Source organism: Zea mays, chromosome 7 (assembly GCF_902167145.1).
Source record: "Zea mays cultivar B73 chromosome 7, Zm-B73-REFERENCE-NAM-5.0, whole genome shotgun sequence".
Classification (NCBI taxonomy): domain Eukaryota; kingdom Viridiplantae; phylum Streptophyta; class Magnoliopsida; order Poales; family Poaceae; genus Zea; species Zea mays.
The window spans coordinates 154,242,775-154,269,810 of record NC_050102.1 but is presented as its reverse complement, the minus strand read 5'-3'; the positions used below and the strand labels follow the sequence as shown (position 1 = coordinate 154,269,810).

Genomic DNA, 27,036 nt, shown 5'->3' with positions numbered 1-27,036 from the left:
GCTGAACTCCATGGATGCTAGTCTAGTGATACCCCCGGTCATCTTCCTGTGGATGGATGTCCATATTCGATGTACTTTGATGAATAAAGGTTAAGACATTATGTCTGTTCAAAGTGTAATATGTTAATATAATCATTATTTACGCTCTTATGCATTGTTCTTTTGATATATTACACTTGTGACATCAACATATGTGTGGAAATAGATCCTGGCACACATATGCTATGCATCCGGCTCTGCCCTTGGGAAACGGGTGTGACAGCTCCTTAGCATCACTATGTACACGCTCCATAGTAGGTAGGGCAAAAGATCAATAGGCGCACGAGGGTTAAAGCCATACACTACCTAAAAAGGACTTACCTTGGTGGTGGAGTGTTCCGCCCTATTATACGAGAACTCCACATGTGGCAGACACTCTTCCCACATCTTCAAATTGTGCTTCAATATCGCTCGCAACATTGTAGACAATGTGCGATTCACAACCTCTGTTTGTCTATCTGTTTGGGGGTGGCAAGTAGTAGAAAACAACAACTTTGTCCCCAATTTGTTCCATAGTGTGCACCAAAAGTGACTCAAAAATTTTGCATCACGATCTGAAACAATAGTAGAAGGCATACCATGCAAGCGCACAATCTCTTTGAAAAAGAGGTTAGCAATATGAACGACATCATCCGTTTTATGACAAGGTATAATGTGCCATCTTAGAAAAACGATCAACCACCACAAAAACACTATCGCTCCCCCTCTTCGTTCGAGGCAATCCCAAAACAAAGTCCATCGAAATATCCGCCCATGGAACCGAAGGAATAGGGAGAGGCATATACAAACCATGTGGATTCAACCATGACTTGGCCTTTTGACACGTTGTGCATCTAGCAACAAAGCACTCAACATCACGTCTCAAATGGGGCCAAAAGATGTGTGCGGACAACACAACCTCCGTCTTCTTAGCACCAAAGTGGCCCATCAAACCACCACCATGTGCTTCCTGCAACAACAAGAGACGAACGGAACCAACTGGAATGCATAGGCGGTTTGATGCACCCATTAAACACCACCATGAGTATCCATCATTAAGCACATATTCATTCCATGTACGTCCCTCTTTGCAATTTAATAACACATCTTTAAAATCATCATCTAATGCATATTGTCCCTTAATCGATTCAAGTCCAAAAATACGATAATCAAGTTGAGACAACAAGGCATAACGTCTAGATAAAGCATCAGCAATCACATTATCACTCCCCTTTTTGTGTTTAATGATGTAGGGAAATGTCTCAAGAAACTCCACCCACGTAGCATGTCTACGATTCAGATTTGTTTGGCTACGAAGATGCTTATTGATTCCTGAATGAATAACAAATTCCTTAGACCATAAATAATGTTTCCACATATGTAAAGAACGAATGAGAGCATACAATTATTTGTCATATGTAGAATAATTAAGAACAGGTCCATGCAGTTTCTCACTAATGTAAGCAACAGGTTTACCTCCTTGCAACAAAACAACACCAATACCAACTCCACTTGCATCACATTCAAGCTCAAAAGTCTTACCAAAATCAGGAAATTGGAGTAGCGGTGTGTGAGTAAGCTTCTCTTTCAAAAGTGCAAAGGAATCCTCTTGTGGCTGCCCCCAATGGAACGAAATGCCCTTCTTGGTCAGGTCATGTAAAGGGGCAACGATGGTGCTGAAATCCTTCACAAAACAGCGATAAAAGCCTGCAAGTCCAAGAAAACTCTGCACTTGTGTCACCGTCGAAGGCATTGGCCAACTCTGAATGGCATACACCTTGGTCTCATCCACCTCAATGCCCTGTGGAGTCACAACATAGCCAAGAAACAAAACTCGTTTGGTGCAAAAGGTGCACTTCTCGAGGTTAGCAAATAAACGCGCAGCTCGCAAAGCGCCAAAAACAGCACGTAAGTGATCCATATGTGCCTCTAATGACTTGCTGTAAATCAAGATATCATCAAAGTAAACCACCACAAATTTACCAATAAAGGGGCATAAAACCTCGTTCATCAATCTCATGAAAGTACTAGGAGCATTAGTTAACCCAAAAGGCATTACTAACCACTCATACAAGCTGAATTTAGTTTTCCATTCATCGCCCAATTTCATTCTAATTTGGTGGTAACCACTATGCAAATCAACCTTAGAGAACCATTTAGAACCACTTAACTCATCAAGCATATCATCTAATCGAGGAATAGGATGATGGTACCTAATGGTGATGTTGTTAATGGCTCTACAATCTACACACATGCACCAACTACCATATTTTTTGGGACCAAAATGACATGTACAGAACAAGGACTAAGGCTCTCACGTACATACCCACGGTCCAAAAGGCTTGGACCTGTCGCTGAATCTCCTTAGTCTCTTCGGGGTTTGCCCGATATGCAACACGATTGGGCAAACTTGCTCCAGGAATCAAATCAATTTGGTGCTCAATCCCGCGAATGGGAGTGTTGGGGACTTGTTCTCAAATGCTATGAGTTAAGAACAAGGCAACACAAAATGTCAAAGGTTAAAGCATTCGTCCTTCGAAGCATTATCTCCCTTAGGATATAATGATCTTCAGACGAAGGTCATGAAGGAAGTACCTTCATCATCGTAGCACATATTAATGAAAGAAGAAGCATACAAAACATGAGAAATAACATGAATAATCATATGACATCTTTCATATATCTTTTTTATATCATCATGAATAAACATGGACAATATTGAATTACATTTATACCTTCGGCTCGACAGAAGGTGAAAGTCCAAGAGTGACGCGTGAGTGAATACCAGTCAGCGTGAACAGTACGAGGGTACTGTTCATCTATTTATAGCCATAGGGCGTAGCCTGTGTGAAATTACATTCATGTCCTTCATGTTTACTATTGACTTAAGGACAATCTATCGAGGACTAGGTAGCCTTTTCCTCCTTAAGTCAGTTCCTTTTTCTGCTACTGGGCCAAAGCTCCCTTGCGCGCAGCTTCGGAGCAGGTTCAACCTTCGTCCTGACCCTGCTTTCCATATTGTATGCAGCTCCAATCTGAGTCCAAAGGTTCCTGTACATATATTACACTTGGGAAACATTGTTAATCATGTTTTTAAGGACATTCGGAAGACGAAGGCCCCCAACAGTAGCCCCTCGCAGTATTAATTTGTTATAACAACGAATTCAGACTACGACATGAACGAAGGCCTTAAGCCGAAGGTCCGAAAAAACACCTTCCCTTTGCTAGAATAGCAACAATCATTGACAGACGGGGCCCTTCAAGTTGCAGCGTATTGGGCGTATAAATATGAACCCACACCGGCAGCATTTGATGCGATGTTTCTGCCATTTACATTATTTTCTCAAACTTTTAGTTCTTGCTCACTAGCTCTTGCCAGATTTTCGAGCTTTTTGAGCTTCGGTTTAAAGACATGTTTTCACCATGTCTGGGGAAAAGATGACTGAGGAAAAGAAAATGACTGCGGAGACGAAGCTAACTGAGAAGACGAAGTTGTTTGAAGAAAGGAAAGCTGCGGATCCTTTTATCGCCGGGTTTATTGAGTCTATGTCAAAAACAAACACAGAGAAGATTACTAAAGAGATACTGGAAGGTTTGGCTGAAGATACTGGTGACAGTGATAGTTATGATGTAGAAAGTGGGGATGAAGATTCTGAAGATCGGCCCTGGCGACCAAGCCATACTGTCTTTGGAAAATCGACTATTAAATAGAGTCATCTTGACAACATCAGAGGAAGGTATTTTCGTGACATGTCCATCATGAGAGCTGGCGGAGACAACATCATCCCTGCCTCTGAGGAAGATGAAGTTGTTATCTACCGAAGCTTTTTTAAGGCTGGTCTTCGGTTCCCTTTGAGCAAGTTTGTGGTTGAAGTGCTAAAGATATACCAGATCTTCCTTCATCAGATCACCCCCGAAGCTATTATTAGAATGGGGATTTTTGTCTGGGCTGTAAGAAGTCAGGGGCTTGAGCCAAGCGCAAAGTGCTTCTGTAGTATGCACGAGCTCTTGTACAAGACGAAGGCTACTGGCAAAGAACAGTACCACAACAACTTTGGCTATTATGGATTTATTGCTCGCCCCAATGCAAGCCACCTAGTGCCAACATTCCAGAAAAGATGGCCCAGGGCCTGGATGGAGGAGTGGTTTTATGTTAAGAATGATTTAAAGAAGAGAGAAGATATCAAGAAAGTTATCCAGTGCCCCATCTGGTCCCGCTTTGGCCTGCGAAGGCCGAAGGTAGAAATTGATGGCGATATCGAAGCGTGCCAGAGGGCTTTTAGTATCGTGTGTGCCTTTATTGATACAAGGGATTTGATTCAAGAACATATATCCTTCAGGGTATGGCAACTTGTGGAAAGCTGGGATATGCCGAAGGAGACCACCGCCGATTCTAGTGAGGGTGGTCTGGTTCGATTGAAGTATACCTTCAGATTTAGGGAGAAATTTGATGAGCCAAACGATGACTAGCTGAAGTGTGTCGAAGCTACCAGTGATGAGCTACTTGGAGCATACTCCAAAGCCGAAGATAATGCTCTGTCCGCAGCCTTTGGAGGTCGGGGCAAGAAAAGATTAAACAAGGTATTTGATGTTATTGGCTTCATATACCCTGATTACCATTACCTGCTGCGAGGGCAAGAGAAAAAGAGGAAGATTGCCACTTCGGTCACCCCAACTGAGCCGGAGGGCAAAAAGATGAAGGTCCTGACCCACCGGCCACGTTATATTGAACCGACCAAAGTACCTGAATTTGGCGCAGGGTCCTCTTCAGCTGATGAAGCAAGAAGAACTTCTCCGATTGTGCAGAGCGCTGAAGAGCCAACTGTAGTGCCGAAGGTGCCTACAGTCGGCTCAGTCGAAGCTAGAGATGGTAAGACTGAAGAGCCATCGGTGAAAAAGGTGATAAAACGCCAGAAAACCTGAGCGCACCGACAGAGGCAGAACTGCCGAAGGTGCAAAAAGCTTCTGCCACAACTCCCAATAGGAGGAGAATGGTCAGCGTGCTGGATGCTGTGCTGGAGACTACAAAGGCCTTGAGCCCTGCTCCTTCAAAGAAAATTGCTGAAGCTACCAAAGCGCAAGCCAAAAACGAAACTGGACAAGCCGAAGCCGAAGCTGGGCCCTCAGTGCCTAGCGAGACGAAAACTATCACAGCTGAAGAGGAAGCCGATGAGCAAACTTCGGATGCTATTCTGACAACAGGGCAAGATATGGCAGAAAAGGCAAAATCTCCTGCCTCTGAAGCACAGGCCGAAGCTACTGATTACATTTATCGACATGCTTTGGGGAAGAAATTGTCCGAAGATGAAGTCGCGGAAGCAAGGCATTATGCTAAAAAATTGAAATATCCAAAGGGAGCCTTAGTATTTAACGGAAGTAATGATGACGACTTCTAATACTGTCTCCCGGACAACAAAGAAATATCTGTTTGCCGGGAGATAGCTAAGAGCATGGGATCCCCGAAGCTGGAAGATGGCCTTTTGATTTTGTCGAAGGATGATCTCGCTGACAGCCTAGCATACAATAGCATAAAGGTATGGAAGTTAACTTTAAATTTGGGAATGGAGTATTTTATTTGTCATACTTAATTGTTTTCCTTCTCTTTGCAGGGCTTAATTCTTAGTAATGCCCTGAGGCGCAGAAGAATATTGAAGACGAACCTTCGTTCAAAAGTAATTGAACTGAGAAACAAAGGTCTAGAAAAAGACAAAATCTTAATTTCATTGGTAAACAAAGTAAAGAAAGATGAAGCGAACTACAAAACTCAGGCCGAAGCCCAAAAAACCGAAATTGAAGACCTTTGAAATAGCTGGCCGAAGCTAAAGAGAACTGCGCACTTGCACAGGCTAATCAAGAAATCAGCGAATATTGGAAAATCATTTAGAGAAAAATGTTAAAGAGCTTCGCGAATCCAAGGAAAGGTGCTTCGAGAAATCCTTGGATTGCGTGAAAAAAGTTGAAAACTAGCTTCGCCAAAGTGGGCGCCTACTCTGTCGAAGAAAACTTCATACGAGGCGACCCCGAAGGCGTTAATGAATGGATAAGTAGAGAAGCCAAAACCTTCGAAGCAATTTTGAGTGATCGCGGGGATGTTTGCGCATTTTCCGGTGCGCGGGGAATTTCAGCCATCTTGGAGAAGGCCGGATGTGAACACATTAAAGCCATAGCGCAAGCAGAAGCTGCCTTCTCCGTAAATGATACGAAGGATTCTTTAGCTGAAGCAACCTTGATGGGTGGGAAATTTTACAATGATGTCTAGGTGAATGGTGGCCGAGAGCTAGCCCACGAAATTATAAAAAAGAGTGAAAAAGACACCCACGACGCTAGAGCAGAAGCAAAGCGAGCCGAAGAAGCTGCAGAACGCGAAAGGCGTATAGGTATTATTTTTATTTTTTTATTATATTTTTTTGTTTTTTGTTTGGTCTTTTAGCTTCGGTACTTGCTTTGTGGCTTCGATCTAATCAATTTTTCCTACTTCAGCTGAACTACCTCCGCCGCCGGAACCGTATGATCCCCTAGCTGATCCAAAAATGAAGGAAGCACTGGACATCATAAACATGGTTGAATCCATTATCGACGAAGTCGTTAACAAATTACTGAACGAAGTTGCAGAGAAAGTTCTTAAAGAGAAATAGATTGTGTTGTAATAAGAGCTGGAACAATTTAAATGTCTAAGCTCCTATTGTAACAAAAGTATGTGACACTTGATGTATGTAACATTTTAAAATGATCGATGTATGAGACGCTAGAATGGACATTATGCTTCTACTGTAACAAGACTGTAATATTTGATGTAAATTATTGTAATTCATTTCTTTGCTATGCATGAAACTTACATACATATCGTTTTTTAGCCTTTGGCGAAAAAACACCTTCCCTTCTTTTCATGCTTCGTAAAGAAAAAGATCCATGCTTCGTAAAGAAAAATATCCATGCTTCGCAAAGAGAGATCCCTTCTTATGACAAGGCTGATAAAATTGTATTGCTCGAAGCTTACTTCGTGCCTTAGCACCTTTTCATTTTGACGAAGCATTTGCCGAAGATTCTCGTGTTATTGATGCAATATGATGTATGATGCAATGTTATGCGAAATGATGTGATGATATGATGCAAAATGACGAGGATGCCGAAGACACACACCCACACGCCCACACTGGAACACACAAGCTCTGCATCCCCTTAGGAACGACTTTTGAGCTTCTTCACCTTCTATTTCGGTGATATAAGTTCTGCATCCCCTTAGGAACGTCTTTTGAACTTCTTCGCCTTATATTTCGGCGGTATAAGTTCTGCATCCCCTTAGGAACGACTTTTGAACTTCTTCGCCTTATATTTCGGCGGTATTTGGCTCTGCATTCCCTTTGAAATGACTTTTGAGCAGAAAACTTACGCTGCGCTCCCTTAGAAACGGCTTTCTGTAGCTTCGTCAAATTTGGCTCTGCATTCCCTTGGGAATGACTTTTAAGCACGAAACTTACGCTGCGCTCCCTTGGGAACAACTTTTTTAGCTTCATTTATGTTAACTGCATTCCCTTAGAAATGACTTTTGAGCTTCGTAAATCTATGAAGAAGATATATTTCATTCTGATAGAGTCAAAATCATTACAAGAAATTAAAACTAAATTTTCATTGCTTGTTCCTTATTCAAAAAGTAAAATAGCCTAGAAGGTAAAAGTATTTCAGAAGCAGGATATCGCTCAGTATATGTGTTTTGATTCTGGTACAATACTATTGACTGTACGAGCTTCGGATTCCTCCCTGAAGTCACGTTGTTGTTGGGAATGCTGACGCCCTTCTGGCTGTTGGCTTCGGGAATAGGTAGGATGCAGTGGTGGTGGCAGTGGGAGCTGAGGCCAAGAAGCTTGTGAATGGCTTGCCGAAGCAACAGAAGCTGCAGGTTGGTTGCCCATGTATTCTGGTATGTAAGGAGAGTGGCACGAAGCAGTGTGTAAAACCTGCTTCGGCTGATTCTGCCGAGCTTCTGCTTCGGCAATCTCCTTTTGCTTCAGAATAGTGATTTGGCATGTTCTTGTAGTGTGGCCCTTGTCCTCACCACAGAATAAGCAATAGATTTTCTTGGGCTGATCCTCATATCTTCCTCCGAAGCCCCTGTCACCTCTGCCCCTTGGAGCTGGTGGCCTGAAGGAGCTTTGCTGCTATCCCGAAGACTGTGAGGTGTGCTGTGGCCTCTGAAGCTGGCTTCATTTTTCATCATTCTGACTGGAGCTATGGATTGATCTGACATGCCTAGGGTGGATTCTCCCTCCGAAGCCCCTAGTCATCTCAGAAAATCTGTAAGCTTCCTCCATTCTTTGTCAGAAGTCATTATCAGCTCGGATGTACTCGTCCATTTTCTAATGCAGCTTCTCCAGGGTCTGGGGGGTTTTCCTGGCGAAGTACTGGGCCATAGGTCCTGGCCGAAGACCCTTGATCATGGCCTCAATGACGATTTCATTAGGCACTATGGGTGCTTGTGCTCTCAGTCGCAAGAACCTTCAGACATACGCCTGAAGGTATTCCTCATGGTCTTGTGTGCACTGGAACAAGGCCTAAGCTGTTACTGGCTTCGTCTGAAAACCTTGAAAACTGGTAACCAGCATGTCCTTGAGCATTTGCCATGACGTGATTGCCCCTAGCCGAAGAGAAGAGTACCATGTCTGGGCCACGTTTCGGACTGCCATGACGAAGGACTTTGCCATGACAGCTGTGTTGCCTCCATATGAGGATATTGTTGCTTCATAGCTCATCAAGAATTGCTTTGGGTCCAAGTGCCCATCGTACATGGGTAGCTAAGGTGGCTTGTAGGATTGTGGCCATGGGATAGCCTGCAATTCTGCTGCCAGAGGAGAAGCATCATCAAAAGTAAAGCTACCATGATTAAAATCGTCGTACCATTCATCTTCGTTAAATGAGCCCTCTTGACGAAGCTCCCTGTGTTGGGGCCTTCGGTCATGATCATCTTGTGTAAGATGACGCACTTCCTCAGCAGCTTCGTCGATCTTCTTCTGAAGGTCGGCTAGCCGGGCCATCTTCTCCTTTTTCCTTTGCACCTGTTGGTGAATGATTTCTAGATCCCTGATCTCCTGGTCCAACTCCTCCTCCTGAAGTGTTGGACTGGTGGCCTTTCTCTTTTGGCTTCTAGCCTCTCAGAGAGAGTCTCCTGGTTTGTGTTTAGTGGCTGCAGTGCAGCCCCTGGCACTATTATCTTCTTCGGTCGCATGACGAAGGTTGATGCTTTGCTGAAGATTGTGGAAGTGAGTACACCGGAGGTGGGCGCCAATGTTGGGGACTTCTTCTCAAATGCTATGAGTTAAGAACAAGGCAACACGAAATGTCAAAGGTTAAAGCCCTTCGTCCTTCGAAGCATTATCTCCCTTAGGATATAATGATCTTCAGACGAAGGTCATGAAGGAAGTACCTTCATCATCGCATCACATATTAATGAAAGAAGAAGCATACAAAACATGAGAAATAACATGAATAATCATATGACATCTTTCATATATCTTTTTTATATCATCATGAATAAACATGGACAATATTGAATTACATTTATACCTTCGGCTCGACAGAAGGTGAAAGTCCAAGAGTGACACGTGAGTGAATACCAGTCAGCGTGAACAGTACGGGGGTACTGTTCATCTATTTATAGGCATAGGGCGCATCCTGTGTGAAATTACATTCATGCCCTTCATGTTTACTATTGACTTAAGGACAATCTATCGAGGACTAGGTAGCATTTTCCTCCTTAAGTCGGTTCCTTTTTTTTGCTACTGAGCCGAAGCTCCCTTGCGCGCAGCTTCGGAGCTGGTTCAACCTTCGTCTCGACCCTGCTTTCCATATTGTATGCAGCTCCAATTTGAGTCTGAAGGTTCCTGTACATATATTACACTTGGGAAACATTGTTAATCATGTTTTTGAGGACCTTCGGAAGACGAAGGCCCCCAACAGGGATGAAGTCCAGGAGGTATCTCAGCGGGAAAACATCGCTAAATTCCAGCAAAAGGTTAGTCATAGGCGCAGGCACAATGCTAGCAATATCATCATTGGAAAATAAAGCGTATGTGCACACTAAAGCATAGCAGCAAGTATCATCAACATGTATTTTAGCAAGATCAGATTTTGTAACAAGCATTAGAGGAGCTTTCAAATGAATAGCTTTCTGATTTTCAGATTTAACAGGTGGTTCATTATTTGTATTTGCAGCTCTATCCTTGTCAGCTTGTACAATCTTAGCAGGAGTCAAAGGAAGCAAAGTAATTTTCTTGCCCTTATGCATGAAAGTGTATGTATTACTCCGACCATGGTGACGTGCATCATTATCATATTCCCAAGGTCTACCCAACAAAAGAGAGCATGCTTCCATAGGTACAACATCACAATCTGCATAATCAGAATATATACCAATGGAAAAATGCACGCGTACCATTTGTGTTACCTTAACCTTGCCGGTATCATTAAACCATTGAATGTGGTATGGATGCGGACGTGGGCATGTGGGCAAGCTAAGCTTCTTGATCAAATCTGAACTCGCCAAATTGTTACAGCTTCCTCCATCAATAATAACACGAGCACGTCGATACTTGATGACGAAGAAAGTCTGGAACAAATTATGGCGCTGCTGCTGCCCGGAGGTCTCTAGCTGAGCACTGAGGACACGCTGCACAATGATGTTCCGGAAATTTGCTGTGGCAGCATCACCATCAATGGCAACATCATCTCCGGCATCATCACTTGTAACACCATCATCCTCCACATCCAACGCACTAATGTACCCATCGTCCGTAGCAATGTACGCCCGTTGGCTAGGACAATCCTTCTTCAAGTGACCAAGCCCATGGCAGCGGTGGCACTGAATGCTCGAAGTGCGTCCACTGGAAGGGGCCACCGAATCTGGTTTCTTGGCAGGTACCTGCAAAGTAGATGTACCTGCGGTGGGAGCGGAAGATGAAGGTCGCGTGGGCGCTGGAGGAGTCAGAGGTGTGCGATGTGTCGTCTTTGGCAAAGGAGTGGCGCCAAAGGTACTTTAGGATCGATGCTGTGACTGATATCATCCCTGCACTTCCTTCTCTGCAAGCATAGAAAACTGGAACAACTTGTCGACAGTGTCAAAATCTTTATAATCAATAATATCCTGTATTTCACGCCTCAAACCCGAATAAAAACGACAAATAACATCCTTGGTCCCCTCGACTATTTTACAACGTTGCAACCCCTTTTGAAGCTCACCATAATAATCCTAAATAGACTTATCCCCTTGATCTAAACGCATCAGTTTCTTACGCGATTCTATATGATAAGATGGGGGAACAAATCTATCACGCATAGCATCCTTTAGGTCATCCCAAGTAGTTGGTTCTCTACCATCACCCACTAAACCAGTCCACCAAATGATAGCAAAATCTTTGAACTCACTAGTGGCTTGTCTAACCTGATGGTGTTCAGACACAAGATGGGAGGCAAATTTTTGCTCTACTGTCATCTCCCAATCAAGATATGCCTCAACATCATAATGACCCGAAAAACAGTGGCAGACCTAGGATTTTGGCCAAGAGTATGCCATAATAATTTTTACACTAGAGCCCAAACATATGAAATACGAAATTTGCAAGAAACAATGTTTGAAAGATAATTACCATACTATTTGTTCGGACGACGCTTTCTAAAAGCCATAAAGGTCTCAATTATATCATCTTCATCGACTTTGAAGAAAAGATCTCGTTCGATGAATGTGACTAGACAATCGTCCAAAAGACTATCACCCATCTTATTTCTTAACTTAGTTTTGACCAAAGACATTGCAGAAAATGCCCTCTCAACACTTGATGTTGCCACCGGCAGAAGTAATATCAATTTGAGAAGCAAGAAAACCATATCGAACACGATATGCCTCTTTTTTTCAACAAGCTTAACTGACAGGTCAACAAGGCAATGAAGGCCTTTGAAGTTATCATCTTGCCTCATTGCATCAATATAATTATTAAGCTGCAACTCAAGTTTCAGCAAATCATTCCCAAATATGTCATTAGGGTAAAATTCAGCTAGTCTTCGTATCTTCTGCGCATCAAAGGAAGCAAATGAATCAGAAGGATCTAAGGCTGACATACAAGAAAGCAACTCCATATTGACCTCATCGAACTGGTTATCAAGCTCTTGACTAATTTGATCAATGACACCAATATATATTTCTCTTCTGAAGTGATCATCATTTGTTTGGTTTCGAGTGTATCGTGCTGATTTTCCATAAGGCACATAATTATCCTCCATAGCAGGAACTTGGATGCCATATTGATTGCAAAACAATGTAACCCTTTGTAGGAATTGATCCCAACCATTAGACCTCAATTCTTGCATTCTGCTCTTTGCCACATTAACAAGTGAGATTGCATTGATGATATCTTGCTCCCTTCTTTGCAAACACTCAGATAATTCATTTGTGTATCCAAGAATAACAAACATTAATTGTGCAAAGAAACAAACTCAAAGGACTCAAATGCTCCAAGAACAAAATGATTTTTTGTCCAATCGCCCTTATGTGAAATATCAGCCCCTAGAGCGATGAGTACGTCACGAATTGTGGGGTACATAGAAATGATGCTACAAACAGTTTTGTAATGAGAGCCCCATCGAGTCTCACCAGGCCTAGGCAACCCCATCTCTTGATTTAATCCAGTCCCAGTTTCAAGTTCACCGCAATCTAGTGCTTTTCTGATATTCTCAAGCCTAGCATTTCGAAGCATACCATGGCGCTTACAAGAAACTCCAACAATATTTAGCAAGAGAGTTATTTGATCAAAAAATGTCACACAATCGGTATTCCCCTTAGCAACAACAATAAGAACTAGTTGTAGTTGATGTGCAAAGCAATGTATATAATAAGCAGAAGGTGACTCTTTCATTATCAATGTTTTCAGCCCTTTTTATCTCTCCTTTCATGTTGTTGGCTCCATCATAACCTTGACCTCGGATTTGAGCCATAGACAAACCATGGCTAACAAGAAGAGCTTCAATTGCTTCCTTAAGTGACAAAGAACTAGTATCATCTACAGGGATAACTCCAATAAGTCGTTCACATGGTCTTCCCAATTTATCAACATAACGCAAGCAAAGAGCTAGTTGTTCTTTATGTGATATATCACTAGACTCATCAGCTAAAATTGCATAGGGTTCTTCACCAAGATCTTCAATTATTTTCTTTCTAGTTTCTATGGCACAACAATGAATAATCTGCTTTTGTATCTTTGGGCTAGTTAAGGTACAGTTATCTGGAGCATTCTCTAAAACATATTTCTTCACCTCTTCACTGTTTGATGCAAGAAATTTCAAAAGTTCAAGGAAGTTGCCTCTGTTGTTAGACTCTTCACTCTCATCATGTCCACGAAATGCCAATCCTTGACGCAATAGAAACTTCAAACACCTAAGTGAATAAGTCAATCTGATCTTATAAAGACGAAGATCCTCTTTACTCCACTTATCAATGTGATAATCAATTGTTGCCTCAGGATTCACGAAGCCACTATACCTCTCTTGAGCTGCATTGTGCGCACTAGAACCCACATGTTTCAAAAGTGCCTTCTCTCCTATATTCCAATTTCTCCAACCATCTATAACAAATGCATCTGCCCCCTTGCTCTTACATTTGTTGTCTTTGAACAAATAGCATATAAAGCAAAATACAGAATCCTTCTTGATACTATATTCAAGCCAATGATGTTTATGAAACCAAACGAAATTGAATTGACGATATCTCTTTCCTATTTTTCTTTTTGGAAATTCATGTGCATATGGTTGGAATGGACCTTTAAGAATATATAATCTACGAATTGCATCTTGATCATTAATAGAGTAACTTTGGATGGGCATTCTTTCACCTGGATCATGTGGAAGGCGATTGATATCATAAACCGGTGTTGGTTGCGGCGAGACATCATCAGTTGGAATTGATGGCGGAGAAGATGGTATAGGGTTCATAATTTCTTCAGTAACTCTCTCCTGCACTTGAGGTTCATCTTCCACCACAGTTGCAGTTGGAGACGATGAAACAACAGCCTTCTTTGATGAATATTTCTGAAAAAGAGATGTGATGTCTCCATTCCTCTTCATAATTCAATAATTCTACAAAACAAAATAGGCGATGCATTAACATTCAGTGAAATACTCTATATGCTAGAATAATTTAGGAGCTATTTTTGTTTCCGAAGTATGGCTGCAATAAAAATGCAAAATTAGCAGATAGCTGTAACCTGATTTTGAGTGGCCATTGCTGATCAGAGGATGAATTGGGGTTACCTTTTATTTCTATGAGGTATGCGTGTAATCACTAATCAGTCTGCATCTGAAGGGGGCAAAACTGCAAAAATGCAATCCATATTAATTATTTAATTTGCAATTTGATGAATGAGTATCAAAACTTACGGACCTCTAGAATTCTTGATTACTAATCGGTCTGGACATCAGCCATCAGGAATTCAGAATCAGCCAATCAGGCGAGAGAAAACAAAAGAGGAATAGAGGATCGCTATGCTGTAGTGTTGTACGCCTGTTAGCCTGTACGCAGTACGCTCGTCTCGTTGCCTTGTTGCGGTGCCGGTGCGGCGCTGCTCGGCTCTGGGCTCCGGCTGACCGCTGACGGACGGAGTGACGGCTGTCGGCGCGTCACTGTGTCGACCAAGCACTCAAGCAGACTGCAGACAGCCACCGGCAGACGCCAAGGGCCAGACAGAGATGCAGATCGCTGATCGGCGATCGCAGCACGTTGCAGTCGCAGCGCCGAAGGAGAAACGGTGGAAGCGGAACAGACGAAGAGTCATCGTCGTATTTATGTATTCTACTGGTTTATTGGGCTGCAAATGGAACTATATGTATAAGTGGGCTAGATTCTACAGGGTATGCCACGGCCCACCTGGCATGCCCTGTAGGTCCGCCACTGCCGAAAAAGAAGGTATTGTGAACTTAATCTTAGCAAAAGGGTCATCGGGAATACGATTGTTATTACCTCGCTGGTTGTCACCCATACCTACCCTGTTCCAACGAATACGACGTCGTAGGCGGGCGTCTCTGGTAGCTGTCTCATCAAAATTGCCACGTGCATCGAAAATGGCATCATCTTGAGCCTATGGTGGAGGCTGCTGATGCCGTGGTGGATGCTGCTGGGGTTGTGGTGGTGGAGGAGGCTGCTGATGTAGTGGACGTATCTCCAACGTGGCAACCCGATCGACAAGCTCGGTTATCCGTCTCTCCACCCTATCTAGCACTTTGCCAAGATCCATTGCAATAAGCGCATCATGGACAGACTTGTGGACCGTTTCCTCCGTATTTTCCTCCATACGCTTGCAAATAACATCGAAGTCTTCGCGGCTGACACAATCAGAAAATTGTGTGGGAATGACTACCTCAATCTCGTCATCGGATCCTCCCATTGGAAACACCAAAATACGAACAAACAGTAAAGGTTATCCCTAATAAGCAACTACGCGCTCTCTAGGTGAATAGGAACACACACTATCGTGTCTTACCAAGTTCTTACTAGTATCTAATGAAAACATAATGCAAAGGACGGTACAATCAGAGGCTGGTTCGTGATACTTACCAAGAGGTAGTGAAACCGCGATTGCAAGGTCAAATCTGTATTGATCAGAAGATATAGTATGTGAAGCTGTAGGACAGGCACAATATGTATGTGAATGTGGAACAAAATCGAGTGCAGATGAGTGAAGTTCAATAAATATCCAAAGCACAAGTCACAATTGCTGGCTAAGAGATGTATCCGAGGCGTAGCACAACAAGTTGGAACAAAGAACAATGGAAGAAGCTCACCGAACTAGCAAAATGGCAGTACCGTAAATATTGTACTAGCGAGGCCAAAAAGGCACTAGTAGGAATCACAGGTGATTTTGTTTTTCTTTTTTTGTATGATTTTTTTGATATTTTCCTGATTTTTTGACAATTTTATCGAAACCAAATAGGTCGTAGGCGAGTTTGGTTGGCCTTAGAATGGCGTCACCAAGCTCATGTAAAAATTTCAGATTTTTTGGACAACAGAGCGAAAAGTTATGCCCGTTTTAAGGAAGGTACCTCAAGTTATGTTTTTGGGAGGCACGACTAGAAAGCGGCGGTTAGGGCAAAACTTCCCTATCTGCAATCACAGCAGAACACAAACTTTCGTGGAAAAAAAATAGGTTGTGCCAGATGAATAAGGATGGGCTGCGGTGCAGGCAGAAGACTCAAGGCGGCTCGCAACCTATCTAGGGTTGGCACGACAAGAAGTCACACAAGGCGGCTAGCGAGGGCAAGTCGATTAATGGGGTGGGTCGACTTGTGATCTGGGTAATGGTGGATGGGATAACGGCGAAGGTGCAGTTGAACTACGACGAAGATACACCCTAAACCAGCAACACGACTCGACCACAGACACGAACTGAACAAAGCCAAACGGAAAACGAAATTGCAAAGGCCAAACAAAGGGTTCTTGGACTGCGGATTTTTTTGTATGGCAATTTTCTGGAGTTATAGGATGAAAAACAGAAACTAAACTAGGGTAAGCCTGACGGTAATACCTGAGTCTTTGAATACCACTTGATAGGAACGGGGGTGCCCGATCTTCCGTCAGGTGAAGGTAACTATCGATTTGGTGGAGATGTCATACAGACGATCCGGCTTCCAATCAACAAGACTAGAACCCCGCAATCGCAGCACCACTTCTCCTCGGGTTATCAACCATGCGCTGCTCGATTGACCTCACCACGAAGGCTAATCCTTGCCTGCGAATCAAAGACACAAGCAAGAACGAGAAAGAACACAATCTGAAAAATTGCGGATGGATGATTAAGCTCTCGAGTTGGGGTCTCACAAACCGATCTAACGGCGAGCTATTCTTGACAGATTAACTTAAGCAAAACCCCCTAACAAGAATGTGGCGGCTACTAATAAAGACTCTAGGGTTATGCAAGACCCCCTGGACGCGCCCCTAATGGGCTCAACGAAGATACACTGCCCAAAAGACCAAAAAACGGCGTCGCAGCGCCGTAACATATTCTGGACGTAAACTTTTTTAGACAATTCTCGTCGATTCTGGATGAATTTGGACCTGAAACCGGTGCCATTGGAAGCTCCTCGAAATTATCTTTCCATCCATATAAAGAACGTCCAAATCCGACTCCGTATGCGACTTGGGCGTCCATTTTATTACAGGTTGTTCCTAGAATCCGAAACTGAAATGAACTCGAATTGATTTGGGCCTCTATCTTGATCCAGACGTCCTAGCTGGTCCTCCCCGCCTCCAAGGACTTTCATACACCTATGCTGGTCCTCTCCTTCATTTCTAAGTACAATTAAGTCATTAGGTAGCATACTACTCTCAAATGCATAAGAATAATTACTTAGGAACGAGATCACTTGTAAATTCAATTGTCAAACGCGTGCGCGAGTAATTGAGGAGTCAACTTGAGGAGTGTTGTTTGTATCAACGGGAGTGATGTACTCATCACATACCCCGCCCAAACCTCACGTGGCCTCTTCCACCAGCGCCATATCCACCATACCCACCATAGCGACCTCCACTATGCCCACCATACCGGCCACGGAAGTTATGCCGGTGACTCCCTCGGAACACTTGCCCGCGGCCGCTATCCCCTCCGCCATACCCCGGATGAAAAGCCTGCTGGAGCCACCTCGGCCGACATAGCTGCCCTGACCAAAGCCTTGCCTCGCGTTTTGATCGGTCAGCCCACTACGCCCAGGGTTGACATCGCCGGACTCCATGAGGTGCTTCGCCGCAGCCGCGTATGAATGGTGTGTGTTGCCCTTTGGCGACTCGTATGGGTTCCAGTTTTGGAAAAGAAAACAACCAGTCCAGGCGTGGGCCTGAATGGGATATATTTCCTTAAATTCAGAACAACGGGACCCTTATTTCCCTGAATTGCACCACTTTTGAAATTTGGAAGCAGCGGGAAATCAGGCTGCGAAATCAGAGGGATGCTTGCCAAAAAAAAATTCGGTAGAAGAGGATCGGGACCCTGACACCAACTCTGGCACCGACGCACGGCAAGCCAAAGTGGAGGACAGGTTTCCGGCGACCCCTCAACGACGACGAGAATATACTTTGGCTGATGAACTTACCTTTGCTTTTTGAATAGCAGCTCCAAAGGTCATCACTGGAGAACGACGAGGCGATGGAAGTTTACCTTGCCATGGCCTCAGCTTTAGGCGGTGGTATGCCTCTGTTCGTGACTGATTCACCAACCGAGGTTCAGAAACAATCGTAACCGGCTTTCTCACCCCGACTGCCCAAGCTTCCGATGAGACTTCCTTCGGCGGCGCACTCTGAACCCCCAGCGGTGTCTCCAAAGATGTCTCCTTACGTGCGTCCTCGTCGCTGCTCGGCTCATCCGAGCTAAGAGCCCAGAACCGAGAACCGTTGAGAGCTTCGATGCCGTGAACTACCGGCCTCGGACTCACAGTCGCTGTAATGGCAAAATCAGTTACCTTCCCAAGTCTATCTTGATCCAGCAACCGCCTCGCCTCCTGAAGGAGCCCATCATCTTCAGCCTCCTCCACTCCATCAACGCTGGATTTTGGTGCCATCGTAAGCCTTCGGATGCGAATACCCCTCTTCATCGACGAAAATTGATAGGCCAGGCCGCAGCCTTGTCTCCGTCGAGGAATTTGCCGGCGACGAAGAGGTTGGCGGCTTCGGTCGGGTGGAAGTGGAACGCATCCCAGAACACGTACGGTGCGCAGGCGCGCGGGGTCGAGAGGCGGTTGGGGAGCCCGCGCCTCGGGTGCCTCCGGGAGCTCGGATTCGACGAGGATTCGGAAGGCACACGACCCGGCGTCGTTGACGAGGCCGCGAAGGGGATCAGATCGCCCGCGGGCTCGCTTCCGGTGACGCAGAGTTCGTCGATAATAAGCTCTATTAGTTGTACTGTTTGCAATGCCATGCTATGTTTTTTTTATTCATTTGCTTTTGAGAAGGAAAAGGCTGTAATACTCATAGTTCCTTGAACAAACTTGCTGCTCAATTCTACTCTGAACGAAGATGAGTAAAGTTGCAAGCTCTATTGTGCCCATATTTTGTCCCTGCACTGCTGCGAGAATGGAGATACATGATATATTCTTGTATTAGCAGGAAATGACGATCATCCAGCCTGTTGGATGTGTTGTGGACTGTGCTACTCTTAGCGGTATGCTCCTGATACTAAACTTGCATTATAAGCATTGCTTTTCTGCTCTTGTAACAGTCCTTGCTCGCTAATGAAAGGTCTAAGGAATGAATAAAGTGGCTATGCATCTGAGAGGTTATTGCCTTTAAGCTTTAGCTCTTTGCATCTGTCCTCTTATTGCATTATTTATAAGGCATGCCTCCAGGATTTTATTATACTTCTTTACACTTTACTGCTGTTGTTGTGCATGCTGCCCGAATTTCAGATAAAACTTCTTGTAGATGACACAACATATATTTATTGTTCTAATCTTGCGAGGCTGCTAATATTTATATTTAACACTGTCATTGTTATTTTTAATTTGATGAAAGTGAGTTCTCTTTTTATGTTTGTAAAATTTTAAGATGAAACATTACATCGTCCATAAGTTCCCAGTCTCATTTAGTCTGTGCTGTAGTACACTCCTTTGTTTACCAAACTAATATGTTTAGATATGCTGCAGCTTTTCTTTTACTTCATCAATATTTGCCAGCTTTGTCATAATTAGTTAATTATAAGATGCCATATGACTAGGTTCCTGAAAACATTGACCATATAAAATTCTTGGTGGTAAATTCAATGCTACATAACATATTAAGAGAGGGTTGTGTCGGCTTAAAGGTCAACTGCTACCCATTCAGATTTTGTTTGCTTTAGCTTTTGCTTTTCTCTTTCTGTTTTCTTACCTCTTTTATCTGTACAATTCTGTGCTGTTCTCAACTTCTCTTCCTCCATTGATTTCCTTTTCTGTTCACACTTTAAGCATCTTCTCTTTGCTTGACGGGAGAGGCAGGGAACCTAATATTTATGAGAATGAGGGAGTTATATGTTTACTTTCACACCATTTCAGCATTGTACCCTATGTTCATGCCACCATGGAAGGGCTTCGTATTGGAGCACCGATTATGCAGGTTTATCATGAGAAATCTTTTATCTTACCTGATGTTTCAAGGGTGCTTGCTTGCCTTTATGAGAAGGATGTCAAGTTTGAGACTCACACAGCCTCATACAGGAGCCTACTCGGATTGCAGGTATTTGGAGTTTCCAATTCTACTATTTTTTTTCTGGCAGGAAGGATATGTTCGAAGATTTGAGCAATTAATCTTGTTATTGCATTTTCATTCTCTGCATGTTGCAGGCATCATCTCATGCTCCAGTTCCATTCTATGAAGGCCCTACTTTTCTAGAAGGTAATACTTCATTTTTGGCAAAGTAATTTACAATTCCATGTCAGACCTTCATTCCTTGCAGCTTATATTTTCAACCGCTGGATAATATTCAAGTTTGCGTTTACTGAAAAAAAATGCAAGCTAGCTTGGTACAAGGAGGTAGGCTGTTTATTAGTTGTAACTAGGAAATTGTCAGAAAATTGTATATATGGCTACCCTGGCATAAATTTAGACTAATGTATTACCTTATCGACATTTCTCACTTATAAATATATTCTCGTTCCTTCTTGTTAACCAAAAACGGAGAGGGATTTTCATCAGATCATGTATGCATTCATTTTGGTATTGTAGCCAGTATCCTGCTTGTTCAAAGTTTGTGCCAATCAGTTCTCTAAAATTAGCCAATAAAAAGCTTTATTAGCTGGATCAGTGCAAGCTTTACTTAAATGTTCCTTTGCAGCAAACATTGGCCAGCAATGAATAATTATTCATTAGTGTATGTATATTTCCGATTAATAACGTGTAAACACATGGATGCAAATCTGAGAGTGCATAAGAATTGGTTTTCAGTTGTGAATGAATTTGATAATACATTTATGTAATCTATATTCCATTCTAGATTATAGGTTGGTTTAGTTTTGTCCCAAGTCAAATTTCTCTAACTTCGCCTACAAGCTCACAGGATTTCTGAAAACAAGTGTGCTCCCTTCCTTTCTTGTATAGAGCAGTGTGCATTATTCGGCCCAACCTTTCTTAGGCTACCTGTTTCCTTCTTTGTTGCTGTTTTTGTTCTGTTTCTGCTGTACAATTGGTTTTTTTAGTTTAACTAGTCAGTTGCCCGTGCTTTGTTACGGTTGTTATATATCATATAAATAGGTATTGAGACATTTATTCAAATATAATTATTGTTTATTTCTAAACACTATGTGTACTCTGGTGGTTAGCCTCAAATTTCTGAAGTAGGGGGCGTGGGTTCGAGTGCTCGCTCTGCACTATTTTTTGCGTGGTGTGGTAGCTGCGCGGGCAGGGTCGAATACTAGGCAGGCACATTAGGTGGCTGCCTGGGAGCACTGCGCGGTCGCTAGGCTTTGGGGCCTACAAGGCACGGCGCCGACGCGGGGCGCGTGGGGTGGGAGAACCAGTCGGGGCGTGTGGGGCGGGCCTAGAGTGTCAACACAGAGAGTGAAGTCGTGGTAGCACGAGATGCACAAATTATGTTTTTAATAGAGGAGTATAGATAAAATCCTAACAGTGGGGGCTTCCCTTGCTGTTTTTTTTCGTTTAAAAAATATCTCTATAGAAAAATGCACAAACATCTGCAACATCAAACTAGTTTCATTAGATACATTATGAAATATATCTTGATAATGCATATATTTGATATTGTAGATGTTAATGTATTTCTTTTCAGTAAACTTGGTCAAAGTTAAATAAGTTTGACTTAGGACAAAGCTAAAAAGACTTACAATTTGAAACAGAGTATATAATGTTGCCTTATTATATCATCAGCTTTAGTCTTTCAAGATTTCAAATTTGGACATATACTTTTTTTGAAAATAGTGTTATACTTGTGAATAGCAACTGAATGACAATAGCTAATACATTTTTATCATGTAGAATAACTTGTAGGTTTACATTAACTTAGCTCTACAATTTCCTAAGAAGAACAAATGTATTAAATTCAAAAGAGTTTATCTTTTTTGTTATCTTATATGAGGCATGCAGTTGGATGCAATAGGATTAAAACAACATACGCCAACAAAGCGAATAATAATATGATATTGTTTCCTTGTCAGTTGTCACAAATTGTAAAAACATTGTGTCTTCCTTTTTGGATTGACTTCCAAATATTAGGATATTGCTTTTAGTGTGTTAGAGTTGTGGATACTTGGATAGATTCAGACTAGCAAGATGTTACACTTTGGCATCCCAGGACATGATTATGTTTTCAGTAACAATGTGCACATCCCCATGAATGCTGTACAAGTTGAGTTTTCATTTGCTAAAGTTGGAAGGAAACTTTTAGCAGTATTCTCCATTCGCGAGTGCATTTAATTTGACAGCACTCAGGATTTTAGAAACAAAACCATAGCAGTAAACAACTAAACATACAAATATAGGGAGGGAATGAATTCACCATGAACTGCTCATAATAGTTAATTCTTATTAGATGGTAATGATATACTGATATACATGTGGTAGGGATCCATTTCTTGCCAGTCAACAGAAACAGGTTCAGAAAATCAGCAATATCGAAATGGAATTTAAATTTTATACGCTCATTTATTCAAACTTCTTTTGAGAGTTCTCAGTTCTAATACATTGTTCAAGTGACACAGAACCACCCTGTACTTTTCTTGCATTATCGAAGATCAGCCTTCATAAAAATTGTAAGCATGTGCTTCACTTGAAGTTGATGGTTCTGCCTTCTATTTTCAGAATCCAGAGAAATCTGCCGTTATATAGCAGAAAAGTATGAAAATCAAGGATATCCGTTCCTCCTTGGAAAGGATGCCCTTGAGAGGGCTTCAATTGAACAATGGCTCCACAACGAGGAGCATGCTTTCAACCCTCCGAGCCGGGCCTTGTTCTTTCATTTGGCCTTTCCCCTGGGTGAAGGAGAAGATGATGATATTGATGTTCATACAAGGAAGCTAGAAGAGGTTCTGGAAGTTTATGAGCAAAGGCTCAGTGACAGCGAATTCCTTGTTGGAAACAAGTTCACTCTTGCCGACCTTGTTCACCTGCCAAATTCCCACTATATCAAAGCATCTAACAAGTTTCTTTACCTTTATGATTCGAGGAAAAATGTAAGGAGGTGGTGGGATGCTATTTCTGACCGGAGTTCTTGGAAGAAAGTGCTGAGGTATATGAAGAGCGTGGAGGAGAAGAACAAACAAGAAGAACTCAAGAAGCAGCAGCAGCAGCAGGAAGAGGCTCCTAGAACCTCCACCGACCCAACTCGGGTAGACTCGAGAAAGCAGAGCAGAACAGAGCCTCGGACAATATTGGTTCCTCCTGCTGATAACGAGTCATCAGCTTCGATAGTTCCTCGAACAAAGAAGCCTCTTCCTGGTGATCACTTAGTGTCTACTCAACAAATTGATGGTGTTGGTATGCCAGCCACAAATTGATGGTGATGGTCGTCTTAGTGGTGTTTGTCTTGTCTTTTATTGTTTGGTTCTTTAACAAGAGTTATATTTTTACCTTCTGACCAAAGAGTTGTTTAACAGGATAGTCATTGTACGACAGTGGGCCAAATTTGTTTATCTTGTCTTTTTTTTCTTGAAATGTGCAGGTGAACTACGCCCTATTATATATTAAGCATAGGAAAAAGATGTCTAAAAAAGACCAGGTACAAAAGCCGATTTTCGCCAGAGAAGAATTCAGCTGACCCTAGTTGAGCTCAACTGGATTGAACTGAAGTTCAACAGGTTTTCACCAGTGAACTTCAAGAAGATTGAGACTTTTATATGGCTATTATTATGCCATTCTCAACCAAACATAGGGATTTATAGATAGAAATATATGTTTTTATATAGTTTTAAAATTCAATCAAACATACAATCTATCTTAAACCATTTTGTGTGCAAGCCTTTAAGAGACGTTGCGAGCCAAAATATTTAGTTCACCACTAAGAAAACAAAACCTAGTCTCATCAAGAGATTTGATGAAGATATCAGCTAGTTGATTTTCGGTGTTTACTTGACATAATTCGATATCTTCTTTGACTTCATGGTCTCTCAAGAAATGATGTCTAATATCAATGTGTTTAGTTTTAGAGTGATGCACATGATTGTTTGCAAGTTTAATGACACTCTCATTGTAACACCCTGAATTTAGGATATACAATTTCTTTTTTAATATCCATCAAATTCAGGTGTTACCCTCTCATTTCTTTGTTTTCTTCTCTATTTCCTAAATAATGGAGAGTTAATTTATTATATATTAGCGTAAGCCAAGTAAAATGAGCCCCAGAGACGCTTTGGTTGTTGCATTCATGCAGTTGTATAGTGTTTCTATGTGTGAAAGGTGTTTGAAACATGTTAATATACCTTGCGAGCGCGACAACAACGGGAGAAAGGTGTTTCTAGGAGCGGAGAACGTCCGGCCGGTGCCCGAATCGGAAATCGTGGCCGCGCCATTAGTTTGGTCGGTGGCAGCTGTATTGTCGATGGATGGCGCGCCGTGTTCTCTGCCCCGAGGATTTATGTGTGCGTTGTTGGGGACTCGTTCTCAAATGCTATGAATTAAGAACAAGGCAACATAAAATGTTAAATATCAAAGCTCTTCGTCCTTCGAAGCATTATTTCCTTTTGGATATAATGGATTTTGGACGAAGGTTATGAAGGTCACACCTTCATAAATATAATAAGAGATAAAAAAGATGTATGCATAAAACACGGAGAATAACATGATTACTTTGAACATTACTATTAATTTATTTCTACTTATTTTACTTATATAAACAACAACAAATTACAAATGTACCTTCGGCTTGAAGGAAAGTAAGGGTACAAGCGTGATGCTAATGCCAAGTCAGCGTGAACAGTACGAGAGTACTATTCACCTATTTATAGGCACGGGACGCAGCCCATGTAAAATTACATTAATGCCCTTTGCTTTTATCAATAACTCTATAGTAATTCTTCGAGGTCTAATTTGGCTTTTCATCTTTAAGTCGGTTCCCCTTTTTCTACTGTCATGCCGAAGCTTTTCTGCACATAGCTTCGTGATCGTTTCAATCTTCGTCATGATCGTCTTTTATTTCAGTCAAGCTTCGTCTTGACCATGCTCTTGTATACCCGCAACCTGATTCCGAAGATACCTGCTCGTATACTTGGAAAACATTGTCAAATTATATTTTTGAGGACCTTCGAAAGCCGAAGGCCCCCAACAGTAGCCCCTCGCAATATTAATTTGTTGTAATAATGAATTCATATTGCGATATGGACGAAGGCCTTAAGTCGAAGGTCCGAAAAAACACCTTCTCTTTGCTGGAATAGCAACAGTCTTTGACAAGCGGGACCCTCCAGTTTTCAACGCACTGGGTGTATAAATAAGAGCTCATCCCGGGTTTATTTGGCACGCTCTCTTGCCAACTGCTTTTACTCACCCAACTATTAGCCTGCGCGCAACAACACTTGCTTGGCCTTTTGGATTTTAAGCTTCGGTTTCGAGAGCACTTTCTCAGCGTTTGCAAGGATGTCTGAGGATAAAAAAGATGTTGGTGATTCGAAGCTAAGTCTTTCTGAGGAGATGCATCTGGGTTTTCTTCAATCAATGTCGAAGACTAATACAGAGAAGATTACTAAAGAAATTTTGGAGGGTTTGTCTGAAGATACTGGTGACAGTGACAGTTATGATGTAGAAAGTGGGGGCGAAGACTCCGAAGATCGACCGTGGCGACCGAGTCACACAGTCTTCGGCAAATCGAGCATTAAGCAGAGTCATCTTGATATCATGAAAGGAAGGTATTTTCGAGACATGTCTATTGTGAGGGCGAATATTGGGGAGAAAACTGTGCCTACTCCTGAAGAAAATGAAGTTGTGGTATTCCGAAACTTCTTGAAAGCTGGACTACGATTTCCCTTAAGCAGTTTTGTTGTGGAAGTACTGAAGGTATTTGAGGTCTACCTTCACCAACTCACTCCCGAATCAATCATAAGGATGGGCATCTTCGTCTAGGCCATGAGGAGCCAAGGTTTAGAACCAAATGCTAAAAGTTTTTGCAACATACATGAGTTATTGTACGAGACGAAACCTTGGGGTAAAGAGCAGTATCACAACAATTTTGGCTGCTACAGCTTCGGCGCCCGATCTGGGTCAAGTTGCCCCGTGCCAACCTTTCGAAAAAAATGACCCGACAACTGGATGACAGAATGGTTTTATGTGAAGAATGATTTAAAAATCCGGGAAGATATTAAAGGTATCATTATGCGCCCTGTTTGGCAACGCTTCGGCCTTCGGAGGCCGAAGGTGGTGATGGATGAAACAGCCGAAGAATGCCAAAGAGCCTTCAGCCCAGTGTGCTCTTTTATTGGGACAAGGGATTTAATGCAAGAACATATTGCTTTCAGAGTATGGCCACTTGTAGATAACTGGGAAATGCCGAAGGAAACCGTTAAAGAACCTGACGAAGGTGGACTAGTCAGGCTAAAATACACATTCAAGTTCGGAGATAAATTCGTTGAGCCAGATGATGACTGGCTAAAAAGCATTGAGACTGTAAGTGATGAATTACTTGGGGTATACTGAAAGGTCGAAGACACTACATTATCAGCGGCCTTCGGAGGCCGAAAGAAAAAGAGGCTCAACCGAGTATTTGACGCCATTGGGTTTGTCTACCCCGACTACCGCTATCCAGCGCGAGGTGAAAAAAGAAAGAATACATCTTCTGCGAAAGAAACTGCTTCAGCCGCTCCTAGCGAGCCAGCGCCGAAGAGGAGAAGGGTAAAAGTTCTCACACACCGGCCACGTTATATTGAACCGGCCACAGTGCCTGTATTTGTCGGTGGGATTCCTTCGGCTACTGAAGCTAAAGAGACAGGTCCCCTGCCAAATGTTGAAGCGCTGGCCGAAGTGCCAGTGACTGAAAAAAAAGAAGAAACGAAGGCTGAAGAAACGAGGGCTGAAGAAGTAAAGACATC

At 42.6% G+C, this 27,036-nt stretch overlaps 2 protein-coding genes across 2 annotated transcripts; one reads left to right on the top strand and one right to left on the bottom strand.

Annotated features, from left to right (window-relative positions):
• Nucleotides 1-11,025: 11,025 nt before the first annotated feature.
• Nucleotides 11,026-15,627, bottom strand: LOC103633159 (zinc finger MYM-type protein 1-like). Its single transcript, XM_008654844.2, has 2 exons — nucleotides 14,308-15,627; nucleotides 11,026-14,133 (listed from the first exon to the last, which is right to left on the bottom strand). Exon 2 carries the CDS (start codon nucleotides 14,119-14,121, stop codon nucleotides 12,841-12,843), a length of 1,281 nt encoding a protein of 426 aa, XP_008653066.1. The 5' UTR covers nucleotides 14,122-14,133; nucleotides 14,308-15,627; the 3' UTR covers nucleotides 11,026-12,840.
• Nucleotides 15,628-20,064: 4,437 nt separating this feature from the next.
• LOC542490 (glutathione transferase16) lies at nucleotides 20,065-23,597 on the top strand. The gene is given in 3 exon segments (NM_001112040.2): nucleotides 20,065-20,248; nucleotides 20,356-20,407; nucleotides 22,826-23,597. Coding segments are annotated over 3 exon segments (903 nt in total). The 5' UTR covers nucleotides 20,065-20,092; the 3' UTR covers nucleotides 23,521-23,597.
• The last annotated feature ends 3,439 nt before the right edge of the window (nucleotides 23,598-27,036 follow it).